This window comes from Musca autumnalis, unplaced genomic scaffold (genome assembly GCF_047663935.1).
Source record: "Musca autumnalis isolate F117 unplaced genomic scaffold, ASM4766393v1 scaffold_2, whole genome shotgun sequence".
Lineage (NCBI taxonomy): Eukaryota > Metazoa > Arthropoda > Insecta > Diptera > Muscidae > Musca > Musca autumnalis.
The window spans coordinates 110,146,048-110,169,878 of NW_027411755.1; the positions used below are offsets into that span (position 1 = coordinate 110,146,048).

Consider the following 23,831-nt stretch of genomic DNA (forward strand, 5'->3'; position numbering starts at 1 on the left):
ATGTTAGCACATTATGGTACTAATGCTAACTAATGAGCAACTAATTAATTATTTTATCGTTTAGACATCGTAAATATTAGTCTTGGTTGATTCAAATCAACTTTGTATATCAAAGCAAATTAAATTTTTTTGGCATTTTAAATTAAATTTTGACATTTTAAATTATTTTTGTTGTAGCAATTCACGGATGCATCTACCTTGTTTCTTGTGTCAGCTTGCAACTTTTTGTATTTTTTAGCAAAATGTTGCAAAAAACAGAGTTGTATACGAAGATTTATGCCGGATTTAAAACAAATCCACTCAATAAGAGGATTTATTTTTGTATGGTAAATCTGGTAGATTTTGGCCTGATTTAGCAAACAAACCCCGATAATGCGCTAAATCCGGCTAATGAGGTTATATCTAATTGGTATATTAGTTGGTTAGTAGTTGGTGTCTGGTTGGTGTCTTTGCTAAAATTAAATTTTCTAATTTAAATTCCAATTTATTTCCACACACATCAAATTACCGTCTACAAAACCGTGTTTTAATTAAAGCGTTTTGCAGTGCTAACTCTAGCTCGAAAACTAAAGAACCGATCGTCATATCGTCGGTGTCATGCTTAAGTGTTCCATACGCCATTTGCCGGATTCGAGAAAAAGTCAAATTAATGTTTGAGCCCATACGGATTAAACGTGGTACAAAAATCCAATACTTTAAGAGCACAGTCCTACTTAACTAAACTCAAAGAATATATCAGTAGTTTATTTTAGTCAGATATCTCTGATAGTCTAGAAGTTATGGCCGGTTTTTATAATTGCGAAAGGTTGCTGAATTGTTCCATGGGTTCTTTTTTCGGGTTTTTGGCTGTTTGTGTCATATGTAACACAATTTTTCACATTTCAACAGAACCACTTTTTATCAAGTGTGTTCTACCTCCCTTATGTGAAGTGCTACTTTGAGGTTGAAATTTCACGGCTTCAAATGAAACGTTTATATGAGCAAATAAATACATTAACGACTACTATTATAGGTCTTCTTAACATTTATTTATTTGGAATATATAGAAGTAGCGTAGAATATAAGGCAAACATTTCGATCGGAACTGATTTTTGCATTTCTAATAAACTTTAAACGGGTTTTTCTCAAAATACCATTTTTGTAGTCGGTGTCTACGCTAACTTCAAGACGAATGAACGTATCTGGGTATATTTTTGTGGGCTTAAATAAAAATCTTGTCTTAAAACGAGGAAATTTTTTATAGGATGCGTTACCTTAATCGAAAAGAAATTGTGGTTTTCATATAAAATTACATTATTCAAAAACATTTATATTTAAAAACCATTATTCTTCATAGTTCGCCACGAAATAGGGCAATTTTTTGTTCCACACGCCATGATTTTTTGTGCGGAACAATTCGTTTTTGTCTCTTTTTGTTCCATACGCCACACAATAAAGTTCAAAGTTGTTTTGTACCATACTCCATGCTTTATGGATATGGAACAAAAAGACAGAATTTTTTGCGCCACCAAGCGGATATGGAACATATTGACATCTGATTATCTGAAAAACTATAGAAGATAGAAGAAACCCGATTAAAAAATCTGAAAGAGCATGGTTTAAAATCTAGTGAGGTACCTTTATCTCAATATGTCAAAAATGGCATATGGAACACTTAAGCATGACACCGACGATATGTCTTTGTGGGCTTAGTTAGAACACAAAGATCTAGCCCTTCATCCATCGATTTCTTCATTAATATTAGATTTTATTGAAATGCTGGACCAAAAAAGTCAATATTTCAATTATTTGGTTAAAAAACTGATATTTTCAGGTCAGAAAACGGGCAAACAAAAATTAAAAATTAAATCGATGTATGAAGTACTATTCCTTATGATATATGAAGTACAATGTCCTTGATAACACAGCAAAATTGCATGACAATCGGTTCATTAGTTTTCGATCGATGTTCCGATCGACTTCTACTTCTACTATTTCAAAGCCAATAAATCTTCTTTCAATTTTCTAAAATTTACAATCTAATATACTAAGGTTTTACCTGGTGATTATATATGCAAGTAACTTGCGGACAGTTGTGTATACATATTATAGTCGAAACTTAAATTTTTTCGAACTGACACTTGCATGTGCAAACGTTCGGATAAATTGAAGTTACTTTCAAAGCACTTACACTGTTTACTGACAAGGGAATTTAATCGACAGTGAGGATGTTGGTGTGGCAGTGAATATGTGTGAGTGTATTGTTATTTTTCGAACTGTCACTTGCATGTGTAAACGGGGGTTAGGAATAATGAATAAGCCAAAATGAATAAGCTTCTTCTTCTCTGGTACCCCCATCTCCATAAAGAAGATTTTTGTCGATTCCGAACCCCAAAATTCACAGTGTTATGAATAGTGTAAAGTCGAACTTCTCTATAACGAATGAAAATTGAAAACACAACTTTTTCCTACATATTTTCAAATATTTTTGCCTCTCTATAGCGAACTTCCGTATAACGAATACTTCTCTATAAAGAAGTTGTTTCAATGCACTAGTGGGAATTCTCACACAAAATAATCTCTCTATAACGAATTTTTGAATAACGTAACTCATTTTGGTTTACACAGCAAATGTAAGACACAACACATTCATCAACGCTCTTTTATTATAGAAGTTCTCACTAAAAAATAATGGCAAAACTCCTTTATCAACGATCTTAGATAAAATTTGATTCAAAATGCGGTAAATTTCCAATGACTACTATGAATTTCCAATGACTAAAATGACTGGTTTGCCCGGGTTTCTCTATAACGTAGTAATTCGTCGGTCCGCAACTGCTACGAAATAGAGAAGTTCGATTGTATTTCACCCCATAAACTGTACGGCAATATTCATATTTCGTTAGGATGTAAGTTGTCCTCATCATTTTTTGGTTTTTGTAAAATTTACCGTTATTTGTATTATGGAATATACTTTTGTGTAGACTTGGAATTTCATAAAAATCATTACTTACCCTATAACCCCAGATTTATGGGGTGTATGTAAACTTTTGTCCCTAATTTTTAGTAGATCTTACCGACTTGATAAGGGAGACGATTGATAGAGGTGACAGTGGTGTCTTAGTTACCCTAGACCTATCTAAAGCCTTTGAGCGAGTAGATTATACAATACTTCTTGATAAACTTAAATCTAGGTTTTTGTTTGATTCGACATCGTGTAGGTTAATCCATTCACTCTTGTCAGGGCGTTCCCAGTATGTAACATACAATGGAAGTACTTCCAGGCGTAATGTTTACAGTGGTGTGTCCCAAGGGTCCATTTTAGGACACTTTGTCGTCCTTTTTTGTATGCAAATGACATACATTTATTTTATTTATTTTTTTTATAACAAATTTGTTGCTCAATTGAAACGTCAATATTAACTTATGCGCCATTTCAAATTGGTTGCGAAACAACAAATTGATAGTAAATGCTTCTAAAACGAAAGCCATGCTATGGCGTATGGACGGTAGTATGACTATACAGATTGATGGTTTAACGATTGGTTTTGTTGACCGATTAAAATGTTTAGGAGTTGTTATAGACTCAAAGCTGGATTTGTCTGTCCGTATTGATGGTTTATACTCTAGGGTAAGAAGTATACTTCGAAGATTGTATTCTATAGTATTAAGAGAAACTTAGCTTATTTGATGTTAATGTCCGTTATATCTTATGTCAATATGATAATTTGATTTTTCTACAATTTGCGTAGATCTCAACATGTTTCTGCTCATGCCAGCAACTTTCTTGGAGTTCCTTTTAAAATATATGTTAAAGAATGTGTTATATCATTTCTTTATTTCTTCTTTTGGACCTACATGGTGTTCTACGAGAAAGATTATCTTTTTCCAGATCTACCAGGAATTCACAATTACTTTTTCCACGTTTTTCTACATCCGTTTATGAAAGATATTTATTGTTCGCTCTGCGCGTTTGACATAAGTTTAATCCAAGCTTTTGAACTTGACCGGTTGGTATAGTTCTCACGATTTGATATATTTAGTATCAAAATTAGTTCATTATTTCAGACAGACATACATATATGTATGTATGTTAATGATGTTTTGTAGCAACGTCGGCTGCTGTTGCAGAGTAGATCCTGTGTGCTCTGGCATTGATTTGATCATTTTTGAACCACCAGCAATAGATGCAATTTGTATATATTTATATTTATTTATTTATGGCTGGCGAGCATATACTATATTTTGTCTTTGCTTAAAAATTGTTAATTACTTAATAATAGTTTTAAGATTTTTTTGTTATACAGAATATGATTTTGCAGTAGTTTTGCGCATTGCGATGTTCATTGGCTTAAAAGCTTTAATCACAGTAAATGAATAAATAAATAAATAAATAAATAAATAAATAAATAAAAATAAATGATTGTATAACAGAAAAACAAGATTTACAACCAAAATAGCATCATCATATCATTACATATTTGTATATCAGTTTTTATCATATATAACTTTATTTCATATATCATATCAATTAAAAATGGTTTGTGCACGCACTTTTTTCAATCTTAAAATGGAATAAAAGTTTGTCATTAATAGGCAAAAGTTTATTCATTCCTGCTACGGGAAATGATTTTTGAGAAAAAATGTCAAAAAGTCATATACTCGTATATTAGGGTATATGTATATTTAGCCAGATGAAATAAATTTACACAAAATAAAACAAAAACAATGGTCATAACCCTAATAATAAATTAAAAATTTCAATTTCCTTACAATGGTTTATGGTTCATTTTCATAAATACCTATTAAACGATTTTCAACATTACACTGTGCAACATTTTTAAGGTGATCTTGTGCAAACAATTCGAACTGAGGATTTTTTGAAAGTACAGACCCAAACGACAAGAAACCCTAGTTGGGTTTTGTTTTGTCAGATCCAGCTCAGATTTTATGGCCCCATCTAAACCTGGTTAAATATTGAGTTTTGAAAGAAATTCAGGGCTATATCTCTGAAACCAATGCGAATCTTCTTCTGACCTCTGAAGCAAATTTGTAGATAAGAACAAGAATAAAATATTTGGAGAAATAATGAACTCGAAAAACTACATCTATTGCATCAAATTTCAAAATATATGCAAAAATTCCACAATTTTTATACATTTCACACCGTATCTCCAAAACCGTTAATTTTTTCTGAATAATTTCTTTTGCAAAAATATTCCCTGGTATGTAATACACAACTCTTCAGAACATGTCATTGTTGTAAAATGCCTCTATGCCTCTATTTTCAGTACATTTTTCAACGACCATTTAATAAAAATGTCAATAATGTAGTGAAATCCGAAATGCGAGAATAAACTGTTGGTGTGAACTGTGTTTGAAATACGTGTTGTAAAAGATATGATACAAAATACCTCTGAAACAACATGAAGTAAGCATTTTAGAGTTTCAGAATGTTCTAAAGAATTGTTGAGAACGTTATTTGGAAGATTTTTGCAAAAGGTTACTTGGTTCAACTCCCAATAGTTTAGCCGATACTGACCAGAATATCAGCAATTATGTAAAATTTTCTATATTTTATAGATTTTGATGCCCTAGATGGAGTTTTTCCTATATGGTCTGTTCAAAGGATAAATTCTACTAGTTCAGGGCTACAATATTGCCTAAAGACAGCAAGTCCAAATTCCTAATCGTTTCTGAGATAAAGGCCCGATAAATGCAAAAAACTGTAATTTTAGCCCTGTTTAGATGCGGCCATCAAATACGAACTGGATCTGACAGGACAAAACCCTACTAGGGTTTTTGTAGTCTAAATATGTACTATCAAAAAATGTACACTAGAAGTTCTTTGCATTTTCAGTGTTGCATAGTGTTATCAAGCTAAGTCCACAGCTTTTTGATGGACATCAGGCGGATATTTTATACTTCATTTCTTGAAGCAATTTCTCTGGTATTTTGTGAGTAATATTGGGGCGCCCGTCTTTCAAATCACACAATAAAGCCAAATTAAATGTTATAAGTCTAACTGCACATGGAAAAATACTCTAAAGCAGTATCGGGCACCCTCACAAGTAAAGACTAAATAGTGTGCTTGTATTGTGTTAAACATTAAACCCATTGCTGCTCTAAAGTTATAATTTGAAGTTTGTGCATATTACATATTTTTTGAAATGATTATTAATAGATTTTATTAAGATTCTAGCTATCAGTCATAATAATAGATCTCAAGGTTAGTAAAAAATTAATACACAACAACTTTTTATGGTGGTCTTGTGTTCAAACAAAAAATTGCTGCCACTCGTTGACAACCCTATTCAGCAGTATGACGGCATTTCTTGACCTATTTCACATTGGAAAATTTGGGAAAGATATAAAACGATTTTTAGTTTTCGATGATTCTATATTTCGTTGTTTTTTGTTTTGTAAATAATGTCCAAATACATATACACACATTCAATATATGTAAATGTTTATTTGTGTATGTCAGTGAGCATACAAAAAATCTACAAAACACTTTGTCTGATCTAACAAATAAATGTCTTCCTCTGCCTGTAGTATGTAAGTGAACGAACGAACATATGTATTGTCTTCTATGCACTATGAAAGCATGCATCTGTACCACGGAATATGTAGGTCGAACTAATAAATGTCGGGCAAGGGGACGAATGCGGCACGCGTCGGTCGCTTTTCTTATCAAAAATGCATAAAATAAGAACATTGTTGGCCTTACTGGCACTGACTGGTTCGTCATTTATTTTCGATAATGCATGACGATATTCAATACAATACAAAATTTTCGATTCTAATTGAAATGATTTTTCTGAATTTCAATAGAAAATAAAATAATTAAAATTTAGTAGATTGCACCTGCAACACCTATGTATATTCATATTTTTGCTGTAGATTTGCAATAAAACAAATGCAAATAAGTATTAAGAAAATCGAGTAAATAAAAATGTTTGTTTCATATACTCATTTCTATTCCATACATGAATGTGTCATTTGTTGTTATTGTTCGTCATTGAAATGAGTCATCATCGTCATTCATCGATGAGCTTTTTGTTGGTATGAAAAAACGCATTGCTTTGCGCGCTACAGGGTTGGAAACATTTTTACATTCTCACATGGAAGGGAGGGCGTCTCCCCTGGCTATTAATGGCTATCTGAAGGGTTGGCCGTTTTTATTTGGGATGACAACTTCTATTTTGCTTTTCAAAATAGTCAGGCTTAATTCCATAGTCGTTGTTTTAATATTTTATTAAAACAAAGGCAGGGAATACTCTAGTTTCGGATCTAGCCACAGATCCTCATCAGTTCCCTTGTTTTTTGTTTTTCAACAAAAACTTTTTATACCAATTTCTCAATTGCTCGCTCAAAAAGATTCGTGTCCAAAGAAACACTCCTATCGAGAATTTCTTTGGCACTACCTAAACTCTAACAAATTCACTTGCAAACAAAATCAAATCTTTACCACGTTCGTTGAGCCTCAACGATTTTTTCCCACTAATAAATAAATTTTTTATTTATTAAAATATGAAAACAAACGACTTTGTGATTAAGCCTGACTATTTTGAAAAGCAAAATAGGGAACGACTATCTTTAATTAATGAAATTACTCGATATATTCTTCAGAAAAATAATGTACGTATGTATATTTATATTGATAGAGGGCAAATCTATCAATCAACAACTGGCAATTGAAATATTTTCACAATTCAAACATCTCTTTTTCAATTTATACGATTTGTATTAGAAAATGCTGCTTCGTAAGAAGTTTGTAAAATTTTATTTTTATCTTCCGTTAACGGCGTATTCCCAATATATATTATCTCTTGAGATGTGAGGTCTTCATGAATATGAAAATTTTTCTATTTAACATTGAAAATTTAATATGCACAATTACATTTTCTTCCAAATGTGGAGGTAAGCCGACATTAGGCGCGATTGTTGGCTGTGTTTTGAAGAATTGGCCTCACCAATCCTAGCAAGGATGATGTCTGTGGTTTAAAGATTCCTATCCCAGTTTCAGATGTTGATCGGTAAATTTTGTAATGCTGTGCCAACCAGAAAATAATCTGTGACATTATTACGAAAGCAGTAACCAACACATTTCTGGTATATTTGGGATGGGCGGATATTCTAATAGAAGGCGCGGAAATGTTATTTTTAATGAACGACAAAATTAAAACAATTAAAAAAGTATCAGTCGGCTTTGCCGACAGAGATATAACCTCCTCAGCCTATGTGAACTAAAACGTTCATCTACGGACAGATCGACTACCGGCTAAACAGCCAAAATCATTTCCCCGAAACATTTTCAGAATTTTGTGGCCCTTTCTGAAAATTTTTGCTGATAAATACATATATAGATTAGGATTAAAGTTCAAAAGTGTTGCGGAGGAGGTACCTGAAGGAATGAACCGCATTGTTCATTTTAGAAGTGGGTCTTGTCTTGGGAGTCATTCCTTTGATAAATATTGCGCTCACCAGTAATTTCAGTTGGTCACCGTATAATTTACAGCTTTTGGACCACTGTGTCAGGAAGCATGGCCTTGACAACGAAATACGTAATATCGCTGTAAACAGTAATAACTGCATGAATTTCCAAATGATTTTCGAACAGACCCTGAAGATGAAGGAGAACACCGATATGGATGTTTAGATTTTAAACTAAATTTGGACAAAATATTAGGAGATCCAATGTTAGGAACAAATTGGTTGCTCCTTTCAAGAAATATCTAGCGTACCATTTAAGTGTCATTTTTTTAACTTTTGGGAGAGAGGTACCGGAAGGTATGGACCGATATTACTCATCTTCGAACTTAAACTAAGTTTAAACATAATGTTACGAGGCCAAATTTTGGGCCAAATCGGTTGATCCCTTCGAGAGTTATCGTGCGCTCCAGCCACTACACATGGTGTCATAGGGGTTTTTTACATCTTTCGGTCAATTTCCTTAGGAAGTATAGACTTCCACCTTAAAAAACTTGTATCGTCGTACTGGGTGCAACGAATACAAGCTTTTACAAGAAATTAAAGGGATTCGAGAGCAGGTATTAAACTGAACTTTTCCGAAATTTAGTGTGGGAGGATCGGTTATGGATCGGTTACTACCTTCAAGAGTTATCGTGCCCACTAGGGATACGTAAAATCGATTTCGGTTAATCGATTATTAACCGTAAAATTTCCAAAAGTCGTAGTCGACTATTGACTGTGCGAAAACCGAATAATCGATTATACTTAGTCGACTTTCGGAAGACGGAGTCAACTATTATTCGTAGTCAACCATTAGTCGTAGTCTATTATTATTCGTAGCCGGTTATTAATCGTGGTCGACTATTAATCGTAGTTTTTTTATACATATAACTATCATCGCATCAACCCAAATGGTCGATTATAATCGGTTTTCGGCGGTTAACGATTAATCGAAAGTCGACTTTTAGAACACTCTCAAATAATCGACTAACTAAAAATCGAGTTTTAAGTTTTTCGTGAAAACCGAATAATCGAAAACCCGATTATTGCAATTCACTGCGTATCCCTAGTGCCCACAATGTTGACGAAAATTTTTGAAATTTTTGTTGCGGAGGTACCTGAAGAAGTGGACCGATATGGCCCACATTCGAATTAAACTCGGACAGAATATTGCGGAAGCCAAATTTTGGACAAAATCGGTTCATACGTTCGAGAAATATCGTGCGCTCCAGCCAGACAGACTGACGGATATTTCTAAATCGACTCCAAATTAACCAAAACGGATTACTAGGTTCTGAAACCATTATTTCGATGAGACACATTTTGCCCGTATGAAAGTGTATATACCCTCGATGGTCTTAAAGACTAAGGGCGTAAAGAATAGTTTGGTTTGATTTTTTGGCTAAAACTCATTCCCATTGCACCAATAAGCTGAGTCTTGTAAAACACTTGTAATTTCATAAGAATGACAAACGAAATCCACAATTTCAAACTTCAAAACCACCAATCCTTTGTGCAAATCATAAATGCATTGATTTGGCCTGACACTTGTCTGTATTAAATGTTTAAATAATGTGATTGCATATTTTTGTTCTTCAAATATATTCAACAATTTTCCCAGTTTAAAACAAAATTAACACATAATATCGTAGTTGTCAATTTGTATTGAGGTGTTAATTTTCCCATCTCTGTCATTCAATAATGAGATGACTAATAATAATTATGTAGTCAGGAAAACACCTTAGATTTGTTAACGTTTGAATTAAATATTTGCGTATTATTTGTGACTGAATTCAGTGTTGTTGTTATAACAGCTCTGCTGTCGGAAGTGTTGTTTTGTCTTAGAAATAAAACTTTGAACCGTATCTTTTTGCGGCCTTTGTTAAAGTATTCTCTTTCTGTTGTAGCCTGTATTATATTGGTAGCCTCTGTGTGCAGCGTTTCCAGCGGTGTTGCAATTGCCAAATGTGGAATATTCGGTGGTATGATATTTTGCATGCCAGGTGGTCCAAACTTTGTATATCGTAATATTTCAGCGAATCTTAGTTCGGCACCTCCCCCACAGAAATTCAAACGTTTTCGCTAACATGGTACGAGGAGAAACCTTTAACGGAGAAACCGATTTGGTCCAAACTTTGGATTTCGTAATATTTTTCCCAACTTAGTTTATGTTCGAAATATGGCTATATATTTTCGATCCACTCGTTAGGGTACCTCGCTCAAAAAGTTCAACATTTTTGTTTAAGATCAATTCGAGTATACTTTGGACATTTTTATAGAACGTACTGCTTCCTTGTGGTGGTCATCTTTACAGCGATATTATGTCTTCGTGGGAAATTACATGCATCCCAACCTAATGAAATGACTGGTGGGCAGGATATCTATCGAAATCCATATTTATGTCTGCAAGTGCATACGCCCAAAAAGGGCTTTGTTGCCCCTACTACTGAAAAACACCTAAATATGTACCTAGTATTTCGGCAAAACGATCTTTGTTGTATAGCCAACATTAGATTCACACAGGCTGATGACATATCTCTGTCGGCAAATCCGACTGATACGTTTAACTTGCTGTACAGTTAGTCAACTAAAATATTGCAAAACCAAAATTATTACAAAATTTTACATAAAACAAAGTTTTATTGGTATAAATAAATAACATTATTAATATATCTGTTAACAGTTTAATTCCTACACATGTTTCTTAATAAAATAAAAATTAGTTATATTTCTCTAAGAATGTTCCTAAAATTAACCAAAAGTAAAACAACTCATATCTTGTACTGTCAACTAAAGAATTTCAAAATTCATAACTTTCCAGTTTTACACCGTATTTCTGGGAAGTTGGTCCCAATATTTCGTAAAACCACCTCGGGCATCAATAACAACTTATAACCGTCTGGGAATTAAGTAAATACGTTTCGGAATGTCATATCCCAATGGTGTTTTTCCATTCTTCTATAATGTATTTTATCAAGTCGATAATATCAGTGGGCGACCTATTCCGGACATTGTTATGCATTTCCATATTTTTTCAAAATTGTTTTTATATATCAAATCAAAACTCTTTATTTTCTTATTTTTGAAACATTAAACTATAAATAAATGCAAAAAATACCTAATTTCACTTTCAAAAAAACATTTTAAGGACATTTTTCTAAAACGTACAATTTTGTTGCAAATGTATTGGCCACCACTGTATATACCAAAATGAATGTCTCGACGAGCTGATCGACGAGCTGAGTCGATCTGGCTATGTGTGTCCGTCCGTCCGTCCGTCAGTCCATCTAAACCTTGTAATCACGCTACATGTCGCAATTTTAATCCGATCGTCACCAAATTTTGGATGTTGAAGAAGGTCCCGGAGGGGAAGAAGCATATTGATTTTGGTGATGGTCGGATAATATTCAGGGGTCGGAATGGGCAAAAAACTTACTTGGAAAAAAAGTCCACATTTTATTTCAAAGCGAATATCTCCGCTTCTATATGGGGTATATCTCAGTGTACATATGATGCATAGTACGTTATCGTAGGTGGCCAAATAACGGAGATATCGCAATAGTCGGTAATACATCCCAATTTTTCATTTTTTTTTTGTAATCACGCAACAGGTCGCAATTTTTATCGGATAGTCACCATCGTTTGGGGTTAACGTGGGTCCTACATAGGAAGAAGCCTATTGATTTTGGCGATGGTCGGATAATATTCAGGGGTCGGAATGGGCAAAAAACTTATTTGGAGAAAAAGTCAACGTTTTATTTCAAAGCGAATATCTCTGCATCTATAAGGGGTATATCAAAAGCAAAACCTGAAAGTAGGTTGTCATAGGTGGTCAAACAACAGAGATAACGCAATAGTCGGCAGTGCATCCCTTATTCCATTTTTTTTGTAATTACAGTACAGGTCGAAATTTTGATCGGATCCTCACGAAATTTTGGGGGTTGATGGGGGTTTCACAGAGAAAGAAGCCTATTGATGGCTGGCGTACATCCCACTTTTCCATTTTTTTATTTGAGTTGTACTGACGATGCTCTTATATGCTTTTTAACAAATTTGACCTGTATTAATAGAGACATTCAAAGCAAAGGCGCTAAGCAATCCCAATTTTAATATATTGAATTTTAACAGTCAAAAGCTTATGCACAGGGTAGTGGTTCAGGGTATCACATAGTCGGCCCCGACCCGACTATAGCCGTGGCTCACTTGTTTCCTGTTGTTTTTGTTATTTTCTACTCATTTCTGCATTTATTGCCTTGATGTTGTCATAAACAAAAAACGCAACATTATTAAAAGAATTTCTTGTAATATTTCCTAAAAAAATCCAAATTTTTAAAATTCTCCGTTTACAATAATTTAGTTGACTAACTTTATATTGTTTTCTACGTTAATTTTTTTTTCGTTCGGTCCCACGCCACTCATACCCGCCCCACCCGACCGAGGGGGCCGCCTCCCTATATCGTAGGGAACGCGTACACCCCATAGACCGGACTATGGAGGGTTAGTAAAATGATGGGATGACCGGCTACATATTAAATCAGCCGGCATACAGTAACAGTAAAAAAGTATATATACACTAAAACTAATTATAATAAGGTTAGATGAAGAAGTACTAAATCACAAATCATGCACACGTGTCTGGCACTCACTACATACGCATAATAGCATTTTTTATCATGTTTAAAGGGTCAGTAAACGATATACTATTATATATATTATTAAAGGATTCACATAAAGCTCTCATGGGATTATTAGCTTCATAATTGGTTCTAACGAGTGGCAAATTTATTGGGATAAAATTACGAGTTAAACGAGACGGGAAATTAAAATTTATTTCGCCTAATAAAAATGGAGAATCAATTAACCCACGAGTCAGTTTTATAATAAACATTGATTTCAACATGAAACGTCTTCTCTCGAGTGTGGGCAGGTCAATTAACATAAGACGACTTTCATAAGGGGGGAGCGGTACAGATGTATTCCAATTTAAGCCGCGGAGAGCAAACAAAAGGAATTGACTTTGAACAGATTCAATTTTATCTGAATAACACTTATAAGAAGGACTCCATATAATACTGCCATATTCTAAGACCGGACGAACCAAGCTAACGAATAGACGTTTGGTCACGTAAGGATCCTGAAATTCCTTGGACCATCGCTTAATAAATCCCAATAATGACTTGGCTTTATTAACGCAGGATTCAATATGAAGATGAAATCTTAGTTTATTATCCAAGATTACATCAAGATCAACGAAAGACAAAACATTTTCTAATTTGTATGAACCAACATGGTATTCAGTGCAGATATGTTGAGTCCTAAATAGTGAAAGCTTTTTAAATTTTTTAAGATTTAAGGACATTCCATTGACGCCACACCAGTTAGCTAAAGAATGTAAATCAAATTGTAATTGAAGTGAATGGCTTGAAGTTTTTATTTGATGGAACAATTTAACGTCGTCAGCGTACAATAACATTTTAGAGAAACGTATAACAGAAGGGAGATCATTAAGGTATAGTACGAACAGAAGAGGTCCTAAGTGACTACCTTGTGGAACACCAGACGAGACAGTAACATTTTTCGATAAACAACTATTAAATAACACATTCTGTGTACGACCTTCTAAGTAGGTGGATATCAAGTTTAAGAAAACGCAAGGAAACCCCATTGCGTTAAGTTTGTAAAGCAACAGTTTATGTACAACCGTATCAAAGGTTTTACTAAATTGTCTTAAAGTAAAGAAGAGATCTTATGTGCAATCATTTACTTTTCTGAACTTATTCCGAGGCTGCTTCTTTTAGTTCACAATTTTTTAATTTAGATAATTTACCATTGGACAATCTCAAAGGTCGTTTGTTAGGATTGATTCTTTCCACATGTGAAAACAATATCAATATTGCCATAGATTTAATTTTCCACAACTTCTAGATTTTATTGACGTACAATTGGTTCATAAACTAATCTTAACTAATTTGCAATAACTATTTGGAGGGGGAAGTACGAAATCTATCTAATCTAACTGATATTATTTGTTTGGTTTCATTACTTTCAATTTGTGTGCGCTAAAGATAAACCAAATACTTATTTATAAACGATTGAAACAATTTAACCTTAAAAACACTTCTCTATAACGAATACCCTGTAATGAACATTTTATAAAGCTACATATTTCCTCTGTTCCAGAATATACAAAAAGCTACTATTTTTTGCTACAATACCAATTTTTCTTTTATGTTATCAAAAAAAAAGTAAAAATTAGTAGATTCCAATTATTTTGAAGTAAAAGTAGCACATATACGCACATTTGGGTCTGCAAACATTTGGGTCTGCAAACAAATATATGTATGTTTGGGTGCCAACATATATATGTTTGGGTGCAAAGATATTTATGTTTGGGTGCAAAGATATATATGTTTGGGTGCAAACAAAGATATGTTTGGTTGGAAACAATTTTATGTTTGGGTGCAAACATTTTATATGTTTGGGTGCAAAAAAATACAAACCCAAAAGGCACAAAAAACAAACACATGCACCAGTGGGCGCTTACTGAGAGCAAGGGAGCGTAAAATTCAATGTAAAACACTTTGAAATGTGTGCTCACTTGCTCTCAGTAAGAACTCACTGGCTATCTCTATAGCAATGGAAGGCATTGTGACTCACAAGAGAGCCCATGTGCTCTAAGTGAGCGTAAATTGGTTATCGCTCACAACCTGTGTAGATGCTAACACGTTGTGAGCATCAACAAATTTACGCTCATTGAGAGTACAAGGGAGACTCAAAAATTTTCTCTGCCTTACCCTGCTCTATAGTATACACACATGTTGAGGTTGTTTATTGAAAGGCAAAAGAACAACAAACACATATGTACATACAAAATTCAAAAGAAATACATAACACACTTTAATAAAAGAAAAACTGATTGAAATAATTTGTAAATAGTCACACTTTTAAAAAGGAAAAATATATAGAAACGCAGTTGAACGCTTCTCCTTAGTTGTGAAATAAAACAAATTGTCCTCATAGTTGAAATCATCAGCGGGGAATCGGCATCTAGAATCAAATGATTATGTAATGTATTAAATAAATATGGATATGCCATATTTCAAATGTACATAAGTATGTATGTAATTACCAATATTAAATGCGATTTCTTCCTTGTCCAATAAAATAATTCCATTCAACTTTTTGATTCAATTATAAAATGTATTGGGCATTTAATTTACTAAAAACACAATTGTTTAAGAAAACACAAAACACTGATTTATTCACTCACATTACCGTCTTGACTCTACAAAGGCATCTAAAACACTGAAGAAAGGAAAAAATATAATTCATATCATTTCTTCTTTTCTTCTTCGACTGCTAAGTTGGTTAACAACAACAAAACAAGAAACACACGAGTTTGTGGCATTCATGCCACCAAAGCCACCCTTCTTCGCTTCTACGTCTTCTATTATACAATACACACGACTCTTCATTATAAAACAGCATTCCATAGCCGCGAGAGCACTATTATTACTCTCGTTGACAAACATCCTCTCTCCACCCATGAAAAAAATGTTCTAACATAAAAAATATGTTTTACCCAAACATATCAAATTGAGATATGTTACATAATGTTGCAAACATATATTTGTTTGGACCCAAACATATTATGTTTGGATCCAAACATATATTTGTTTGCAACCGGTCCCAAACATATATTTGTTTGGATCCAAACATATTTCTAACATAAATTTTTCTGCGTGTAGTATGTGGTACAAATTTCAAGTCGATCGGAACAAAATTGACTGAGATATGATCGTTGTATGTATGTAACATCGAAACTTTAAACGCGCTTTTGTGGGCTTTTTAATTACATCAACATTTTGTATTTAAACTAGGGATTTTTTTAAACAATTGTTTGACCATTTCCGGTAAATTTTTTGCTAAAAATTGAAATTTTGACTTTTACATTTAAAAAAATATTAAAATTTTTATAATTCCCTCGTTTAAAGACAAGATTATAAGGTACTTAATAGCCCCACAAAATATTTGATGGTCGTTATAACTACATATGTATGTTCGAGCCAGGGTAGACACACCAAAATGTTTTTTTTTTTTTAAAAACAGTGTTTTTCAACAATAAAAATTGCTGAAAGTAGTTCAAAAAGTCGCCCTTCAGAAAAAAATATCTACTAAAAATTCATGAACGATGGGATTTTTTGGGCTGCAGACCAAGGGTAACCCCTTAAAACTACTTTTGGTAAAAACACTTTTATAACACTTTTGTTTCTAACCAATTGGATGATACATTATGCAGAAACTTTCAGTCATTTTCTGATTGTATTGATGGTTTTTCCTTTCGGACTATATCTCTTGATGAATTGTTTTTGGCTCTCTCCTCGATCAAGTCTAACGTGGCCGACAATGATGGATACCCGCTAAAGTTTTTAAAAACTGTTCTGCCTCTTATTAGTGTTGCCTTCCTTCATCTTGTGAATACCATAGTTACAACTTCGTCGTTTCCTTCCGAATGGAAGGTGGCTAAGATAATCCCTATTGCTAAGAAAACTAGTTCGGTCAGCCTCGATAACCTTAGACCAATATCTATCCATAGATATTACCATATTAGGTAAGTTAGTAGAGCATGTCTTAAAACGTCAACTTTCGCAACACATTGAACCATTAAGCCTTCTCACCGATTTTCAGTGCGCCTTTCGTGGGCATAGAAGTACTGCCACCTTGCTTCTTGGTCTCACCGACTCCATTAGAAGGTCGTTTAATGATCATAGTCAATGTGTCGTTATCTCTATTGATATGGGAAAAGCCTTTGACCGATTGGGCTATGGCACACCTTTAAATAAACTGAATTCGCAGTATCGGCTTCAAGGTAGCGCTTGTCGCTTGATTGCCTCATATCAAAGAAATAGAAAACAGTATGTATACGTTAATGGTGTTGCTTCCAGTGTACTCCCTGCAAAAAGTGGTGTGCCCCAAGGTTCGGATAAAACGTTTTAAGTTAGAGTTTCTCGTCTCTTCATTTCCTTCCCAATAATCTAAAAACGTTCAATTTCTCTGTTTCTACTTTTCGAAAGCACTTTCTTCTATACATTAACTTTAAATTATAACTTTAGCTTTATGAATTTAGCTTATAAATAACTTGTATTTTATATATGAGTTTGTATACACTATTTACATATATTACTATATTTTGGACTAGGAACTCTTCTTATGAATATTGTAAAACTTATTGGCCTTAAGACTTACTTTACAAAATGTTTCAATAAACCAAAAAGAAAAAAATCTTCAACGCCCTTCCGAGCATATTGAAGATCCATTCTTAGAGAAACTTTTCTATAATAGAATATAAATAAATGATGCTGATTACCTTTTACTTTCAAATGTAAAGGAAGCGTATCTTTAACAACATCATTATCATTTGCATTGCAATTCACACATGGATCATAATAAAAACTAATGAAGCAGCAGAAAGCACGAAAAATAAACAGATGCGCGTGCAAGAACAACACTGTTGACCACCGCATCACTCTGCTAATAAGGAGGAATGTTGAGCTAGCTGGTGTTGATGAAGATACATGCTGGCCTGCACTGATGATAACATCACATATCACCAGCAACAACAACATTATCACCTCACACTTTGTCGGTTTATACACCGGTATGCACGGTTATTTGGATCTGTTTGTTGGTTGTTTCTGATTTTGTTTTTTTTTTTTTGCTGGCTGGCTGGCAAAGTGCATTCAAATGAAGGCTCGCTTGAGCTGAAATGAAAAGCCATATCCAGACTGTGCCACCATTCTCGGTTTTACGAATTGTTTTTGAGTGTGTGTGTGTTTGTATTTGCACCTAGGTCAGTTAACCTGATGCAACAGACTTTAGTTTATGAGCACATCATGTGCTACTAAACACGTGAAGAAATGCCGGACAAATGAAAAAATAATGTGACGGTTGGATGAAAATCGATTTTGTTTTTCTTTTTGTCTATTCTAACAAATTCACTTTTATTTTCATACCTCCTCGTCGTTTTACACTCTTCGGACCCAGTTTGTTGAGTGAAAACAAAATAATAAATGGTGACGACGACTGCTCAATTAAATGTAGCAGATTCTTGTGACTAAATAGTATAAGTGTCTATGAAAAGGTGTATAGTATGTACATGAAATACACTAAAAGTCATCAGAATAGCCGACCCATATTAATTTCAACTTATTTATACCAAATCGAATAAGCCTGGGATTTTTTGTGGTAAATTAAAGACTTAAAGATGTAAAAATATATTTTTCTAGCCTTTGGCGAAATGATTATCTGATAATTTTACTAAAAGTAACACGAAAAAAAACTTAGTTTTGTGCATCATAATATTATTATATTATTTTAACCAACAAAGAGCCCCCAAATCATATGCGATCATATGTGCAGAAGGTTTTCGGCAATTTACACACAAAAGACACGATTGCCAAGAAAGAGATCAAATGTGTTGATTTGTTGTCGAACTCTTCTTGGTCACCTCTGCTCCAAATACAGTGCCCGGTATAATTAATAAGACAAAATCTACATTGGTCTTAAAAGGCATATAATTATTGTCAGCATTCATAAAACGGGATAACAGCTTAGGGTTTTTCTTTGGCCTCTTAGCTAAATAAAAATTAATGTATCAACGAAATTCCAGATTAATTTCTGTTTAGGTAGACGAATGTTTTTTTTTTTTTGACACGTCATAATTTTGTTAATTTTGGTACTTAGTCGTTCGTACCTTTTGGTACCAAAATCAATTGCTTTAGCTAAATTATTAACATTTAAGTAAAAACATACTTGACAGTACTAGATTTTAAATAAAAAGAGGGAATGCTGGTGTCAAAAGTTGTAACGAAATTTAAAATTACAGTTTCAGCGATAAATGTAAGTAATGATTAGATATTGTTGCAGTTATCTGTTTATTTTGTAAGGAATAAATATCAAAATACTAAAAGCGCTGTAAATATGCACGATCGTGGCAGAAAATGTGAAATTACAGAAGTTGCTCTCCGCTAAATACAGCAGAATTACAAATCTAATCTTACTTATGCACAGAAATCCTCATCTTCTGAGCAATTTAGATGTCAAAACAAGTTCTCTGTTAAGACTAGAACCTCTAGACATTAGAACAAATATTAATTTGAAGTCATATTTTGATAAATCCACTCGGTTGATAAGACATAGATACAAAAATTTTCAATTAGATTTTCAATAAAAATCATTTACCCCCCACAATCATTGTGGCAGAGCATATTGTGGACTGATAAAAATCTATTTGAACATAATTCATCTTAAAATACCCTTTCCAGTGAGCTTGAGTCAAAAAACCACAAAAAATTGCGTTTTTTTTTGTGAAATAAATGTGCTTGTGATGCTATTTCCGTGCCCAAATGCTGACAGGCATCAGAATAGGCGGATCCACCGTTTAAAATACTGCGATATTTAATTTTTTTTCGTTATTGCTGTGGACTATAATGAATATTTTGGCATTTTGAACGATCTTTCATAACAACATGGTAGTAAACTGATCAAAGTGTTATGTATTCATTGGCAGAACACTGCTACTATGGTTAGGCCGGATTTTGTGGAGCACGTTTGGAGCGTATTTCGGTTCAAACTTAAAGACACTTCCTTCAAATATCACATTTTTAAGAGAAAAAAAATGTTCTTACTCTCATAAAAAGGTAAAAATCCGCAAAATATTTCGAGATAAAGGGGAAAAGCCATCGAAAATATTGCTTAATAAAAATCTTTTGATTATCCTTGAAATATAGATACGTAAATGGTTCCATAATGGTACAGGTGTGTGTGAAGTATATTATTTTTACGTAACTAATAATAATCAAAAATATAATAAGAATTTTTTAATTGTTGAGGTCTTAAAATCAATAGAACAATTTTGTCAAAATACTTATGCCACGCAGTGAAATTTTATTTCCATTACAAACGTGCAAGTGTATATTTGAATTGATTTACCCCCAGTTTTTGTAAAAATTTTTATTCTTCTCACACGAATTGTCAAATTTTGTAGATCGATTTACTCGCTTTAGCGCAAATGTAGAGCTCTGATTTTTAAATGAAGAATACTTAACGATATATGGAACGGGTATACGAAAAATTAGATGTGTATGTCATCTGGGGACTGAGCTATGAATGCCTAAATTATTACGAATATAGACGAACGAACAAAAATAAGTTACAAAAACTGGGGGTAAATTTATTACTAATTTTAAGTACTCTAGTAAAGAATTACCCAGAATTTTTTTTTTCATATTTTTGTAGAAGAATAATACGGTGAAAAACCAAACACATAATTTTTTCAAACTTGTCAAAATAATTATGCCGCGTACTGTATATTCGTGGACACCGGAATTGCCGCGTAAAATGTTTAAATTGATAAAAAAAATTGAACATATGGGAATATCATCTATGTCATATTTCTCAAAAAACAAGATAAATATGACACAGACAACATCGATGGAAATCATCGAATGCTTCGGATGTTGATAAGATAGAACATTTTTGAAAAAATACTGAAAATGTCAAAATTTCCTACAAAGACTTTGATGTTTTAGAGTCACTGAAATGATTTTTCTGCGAACGAAATGTACGATAGTCGACATGACTGTTTAAAGATTTCGAAATATGCTCCACCGGTCCAATCGCTTTGGAATACACTGAGAAGAAGAAGGCCTAATTTCTATTTTTGTTTTTTTTTTTTCCTGCGTAAATATAAGAGCAGTATCCATTTATATTAGACTATTCCACAGTTGAGAATAGTCGTGGACACCGAAATAAAAGCACATAGAACATGTATCTGTACCATAAAGGTCAATCTTGTAGAGAATTTTCATAGCTACAACATTTTCTTTAGTCCCATTTTGATAGGACTTGCGGTTTCTAAGCAAAATCGTGAAACCCTAAACAACCCCTAAAAATGTAAACTTATATCGCGATTTATTTAAAAAGCGCTCCGGCGATTTTTTTGTTTTTTGATTTTCCTCATCTATGAACATTGTAGTTTCAGAATCCGCAAGAACTTCCAAGGTGTAAGCACCTTCCATTTAAAATTGTTTCAAGAGCACCGTGTTGTTTCTCCGATTTTCTTTTACATTTCTAAGTTTTTATACATAATTGACATAATGATTTCAGGCTAAAAATGTCTAGAAACGAAAATTGTATAACTACTTCCAAAATGAAATTTCTGCTATTAATGAAAGATGTTTAACGACAAATGAACCTATACTTTGCCACCAGCTATATTCATTTATTGCTATACTTTTCCAATAACGATTATGGTGAAACTTTATTACAAATAGGAACATTTAACACAAAACATACGATTTCATAATTGTTTCCAATCATACTTTCTTTTGCAACAATCGGAATATCAATTATTAATATATTATTTCCGTTTTTACACCGAACTATCAATCATTATTATGGTTGAAATATCTAGGAATTTCATTCATTTTTTAAAAAAATGTTTACTCTTTCGAATAGAATTGCCCCTCGCTTGTGGTGAATTTGGTAGGTGCGAACTAGAAAAATTTGATCCACAAAAAGAAAAAAAATTAAACTAAATGTTGTGCCGATTGTAGTGAACCACTATGTGGCGCCAAATTTTTGTTGATTGATCCCACCAATCGAATATAATGCTCAAAAATATACCTGTTGATTGTTTGGAATGCAATTAGCCCCGATGCGTTGAATCCATAGGTGTGAGACATTGTTGGTGGTGGTGGCAAATGCTGGACTAGACAAGTGGAGCGTACATGAACAACAAACAACCCATTGACATATAATGATTATGGGATAAATATTGTTTGTTTGGAATGTAATATGTGTGTTTAAATTGATGTGTTGGTTGGTATCATCTCTGTTGCACCACAACTTATCTGTGTGTTTTGTTATTGAAATATTGAATGATGTTGATTCTTTATTTATTCTGTCTTTATCTCTCTATTACAGATTTCATGTTGGCTCCATTTACACATACATTGGCGAGGTATGCGTCTCCATGAATCCCTACAGACAAATGAATATCTACGGTCCCGAAACTATAAAAAAATACAAGGGACGAGAACTGTTCGAAAATCAACCGCACATATTTGCCATCGCTGATGCTGCATATCGGATATTGAAGCAGCGGCAACAGGACACATGTATTTTGATTTCAGGTGAATCGGGTGCTGGTAAAACTGAAGCATCGAAAATTATAATGAAATACATAGCCGCAGTTACAAATATCCATGGCCAGAATGAAATTGAAAGGTAAGTGGAGAATAATTAAAATAACTATAGAGACTTACAAAACATTAAAAAATACTGATCTCCATTGGAATTACCGATGTTAAACATAATTTGTGGAAGTCAATTTTGATAGACTTAATTGAAAACGCCAAAAACACTTAACGAGGTCTGGACATTTGAAATGTCGACTTTGCCGATTGGTGAATTGTTGTATAACCGGTTTAAGGAAGTCCGAGAAAAAAGCACGTCAAGTTCGGTCAAATGTGAAGCTTTTGCACAAAATATGACCATAGTTGGACAAAATTAAGTGTTTTTGATCGAAGCTCAAAAATGTGGCTAAAAAAAATAATTTGCGCGGAGCCCATGACCGCGTAAATGAATAAAAATAGGTAAAAACACGTTGAAGCAAACGAGTTTTTTTACGTTGTTATTCGATTGCCGTTCAAACCGTTTAAAGTACGAATATCTGCCCAAAGTAAAAGTAGAAGAATACATAATGATGATTACACCTCTAATGTATCTCTTTTGGAAATTTCCACTGCATCCACCTTTTATGGATGCTGACATTTTGAAGCCAGATTTTAGGTGTTTTTTGTATTTTTTATTTAACAGGGACGCGCATTCGGCCTTTTCTAAAAGCCATAAATAGGATTAAAGTACTCGCGATTACGCATAATTTGATATGTATATTTACTATGTAGCCCACACACATCACAGTAATCCACTGCCAAGGGCCAAAATTTAGTGCGAAAAATCCTATTTTTTGAGTACAGTATTTACAATATTCTTTTGACTGTGCTGGGACCCCAAGATATTTTATTTTTTGACGGTCCGGATTATATAAATCATAGATCGTGAAAATCCATCCACTAGAACGGCGAAAACAGCAACTGCAAAAACAGAAAAATGTTTTTGAAAATATCGCGGATTTAATTGCGTTTTCTGTGGATCGTTTCCTTTTCAATGAAGAAACTGACACATCACTCGCGTTTTTGCGAAAACAGCCGTTTAAAAAATTGAGTGGCCTGGGAGCTGTATTCGATTTATCCCAAAAATAGTGTGTGATGCTACATCCACGGTTCTTGATGGTTTTTAATCGAAATAGGTTT

The 23,831-nt window shown here is 33.4% G+C and overlaps 1 protein-coding gene across 8 annotated transcripts in view; it reads left to right on the forward strand.

Moving 5' to 3' along the window:
- The window catches only part of Myo31DF (Unconventional myosin ID), a 69,451-nt gene that overhangs the window by 30,268 nt on the left and 15,352 nt on the right, over window positions 1-23,831 (forward strand). For all 8 annotated transcript variants that reach the window (XM_073968856.1, XM_073968850.1, XM_073968848.1 and 5 more), the window contains one exon: window positions 22,441-22,743. In XM_073968856.1, the coding sequence (XP_073824957.1) occupies window positions 22,490-22,743 (254 nt within the window). In that variant the 5' untranslated portion in view covers window positions 22,441-22,489. The remainder of the gene's footprint in view (window positions 1-22,440; window positions 22,744-23,831) is intronic.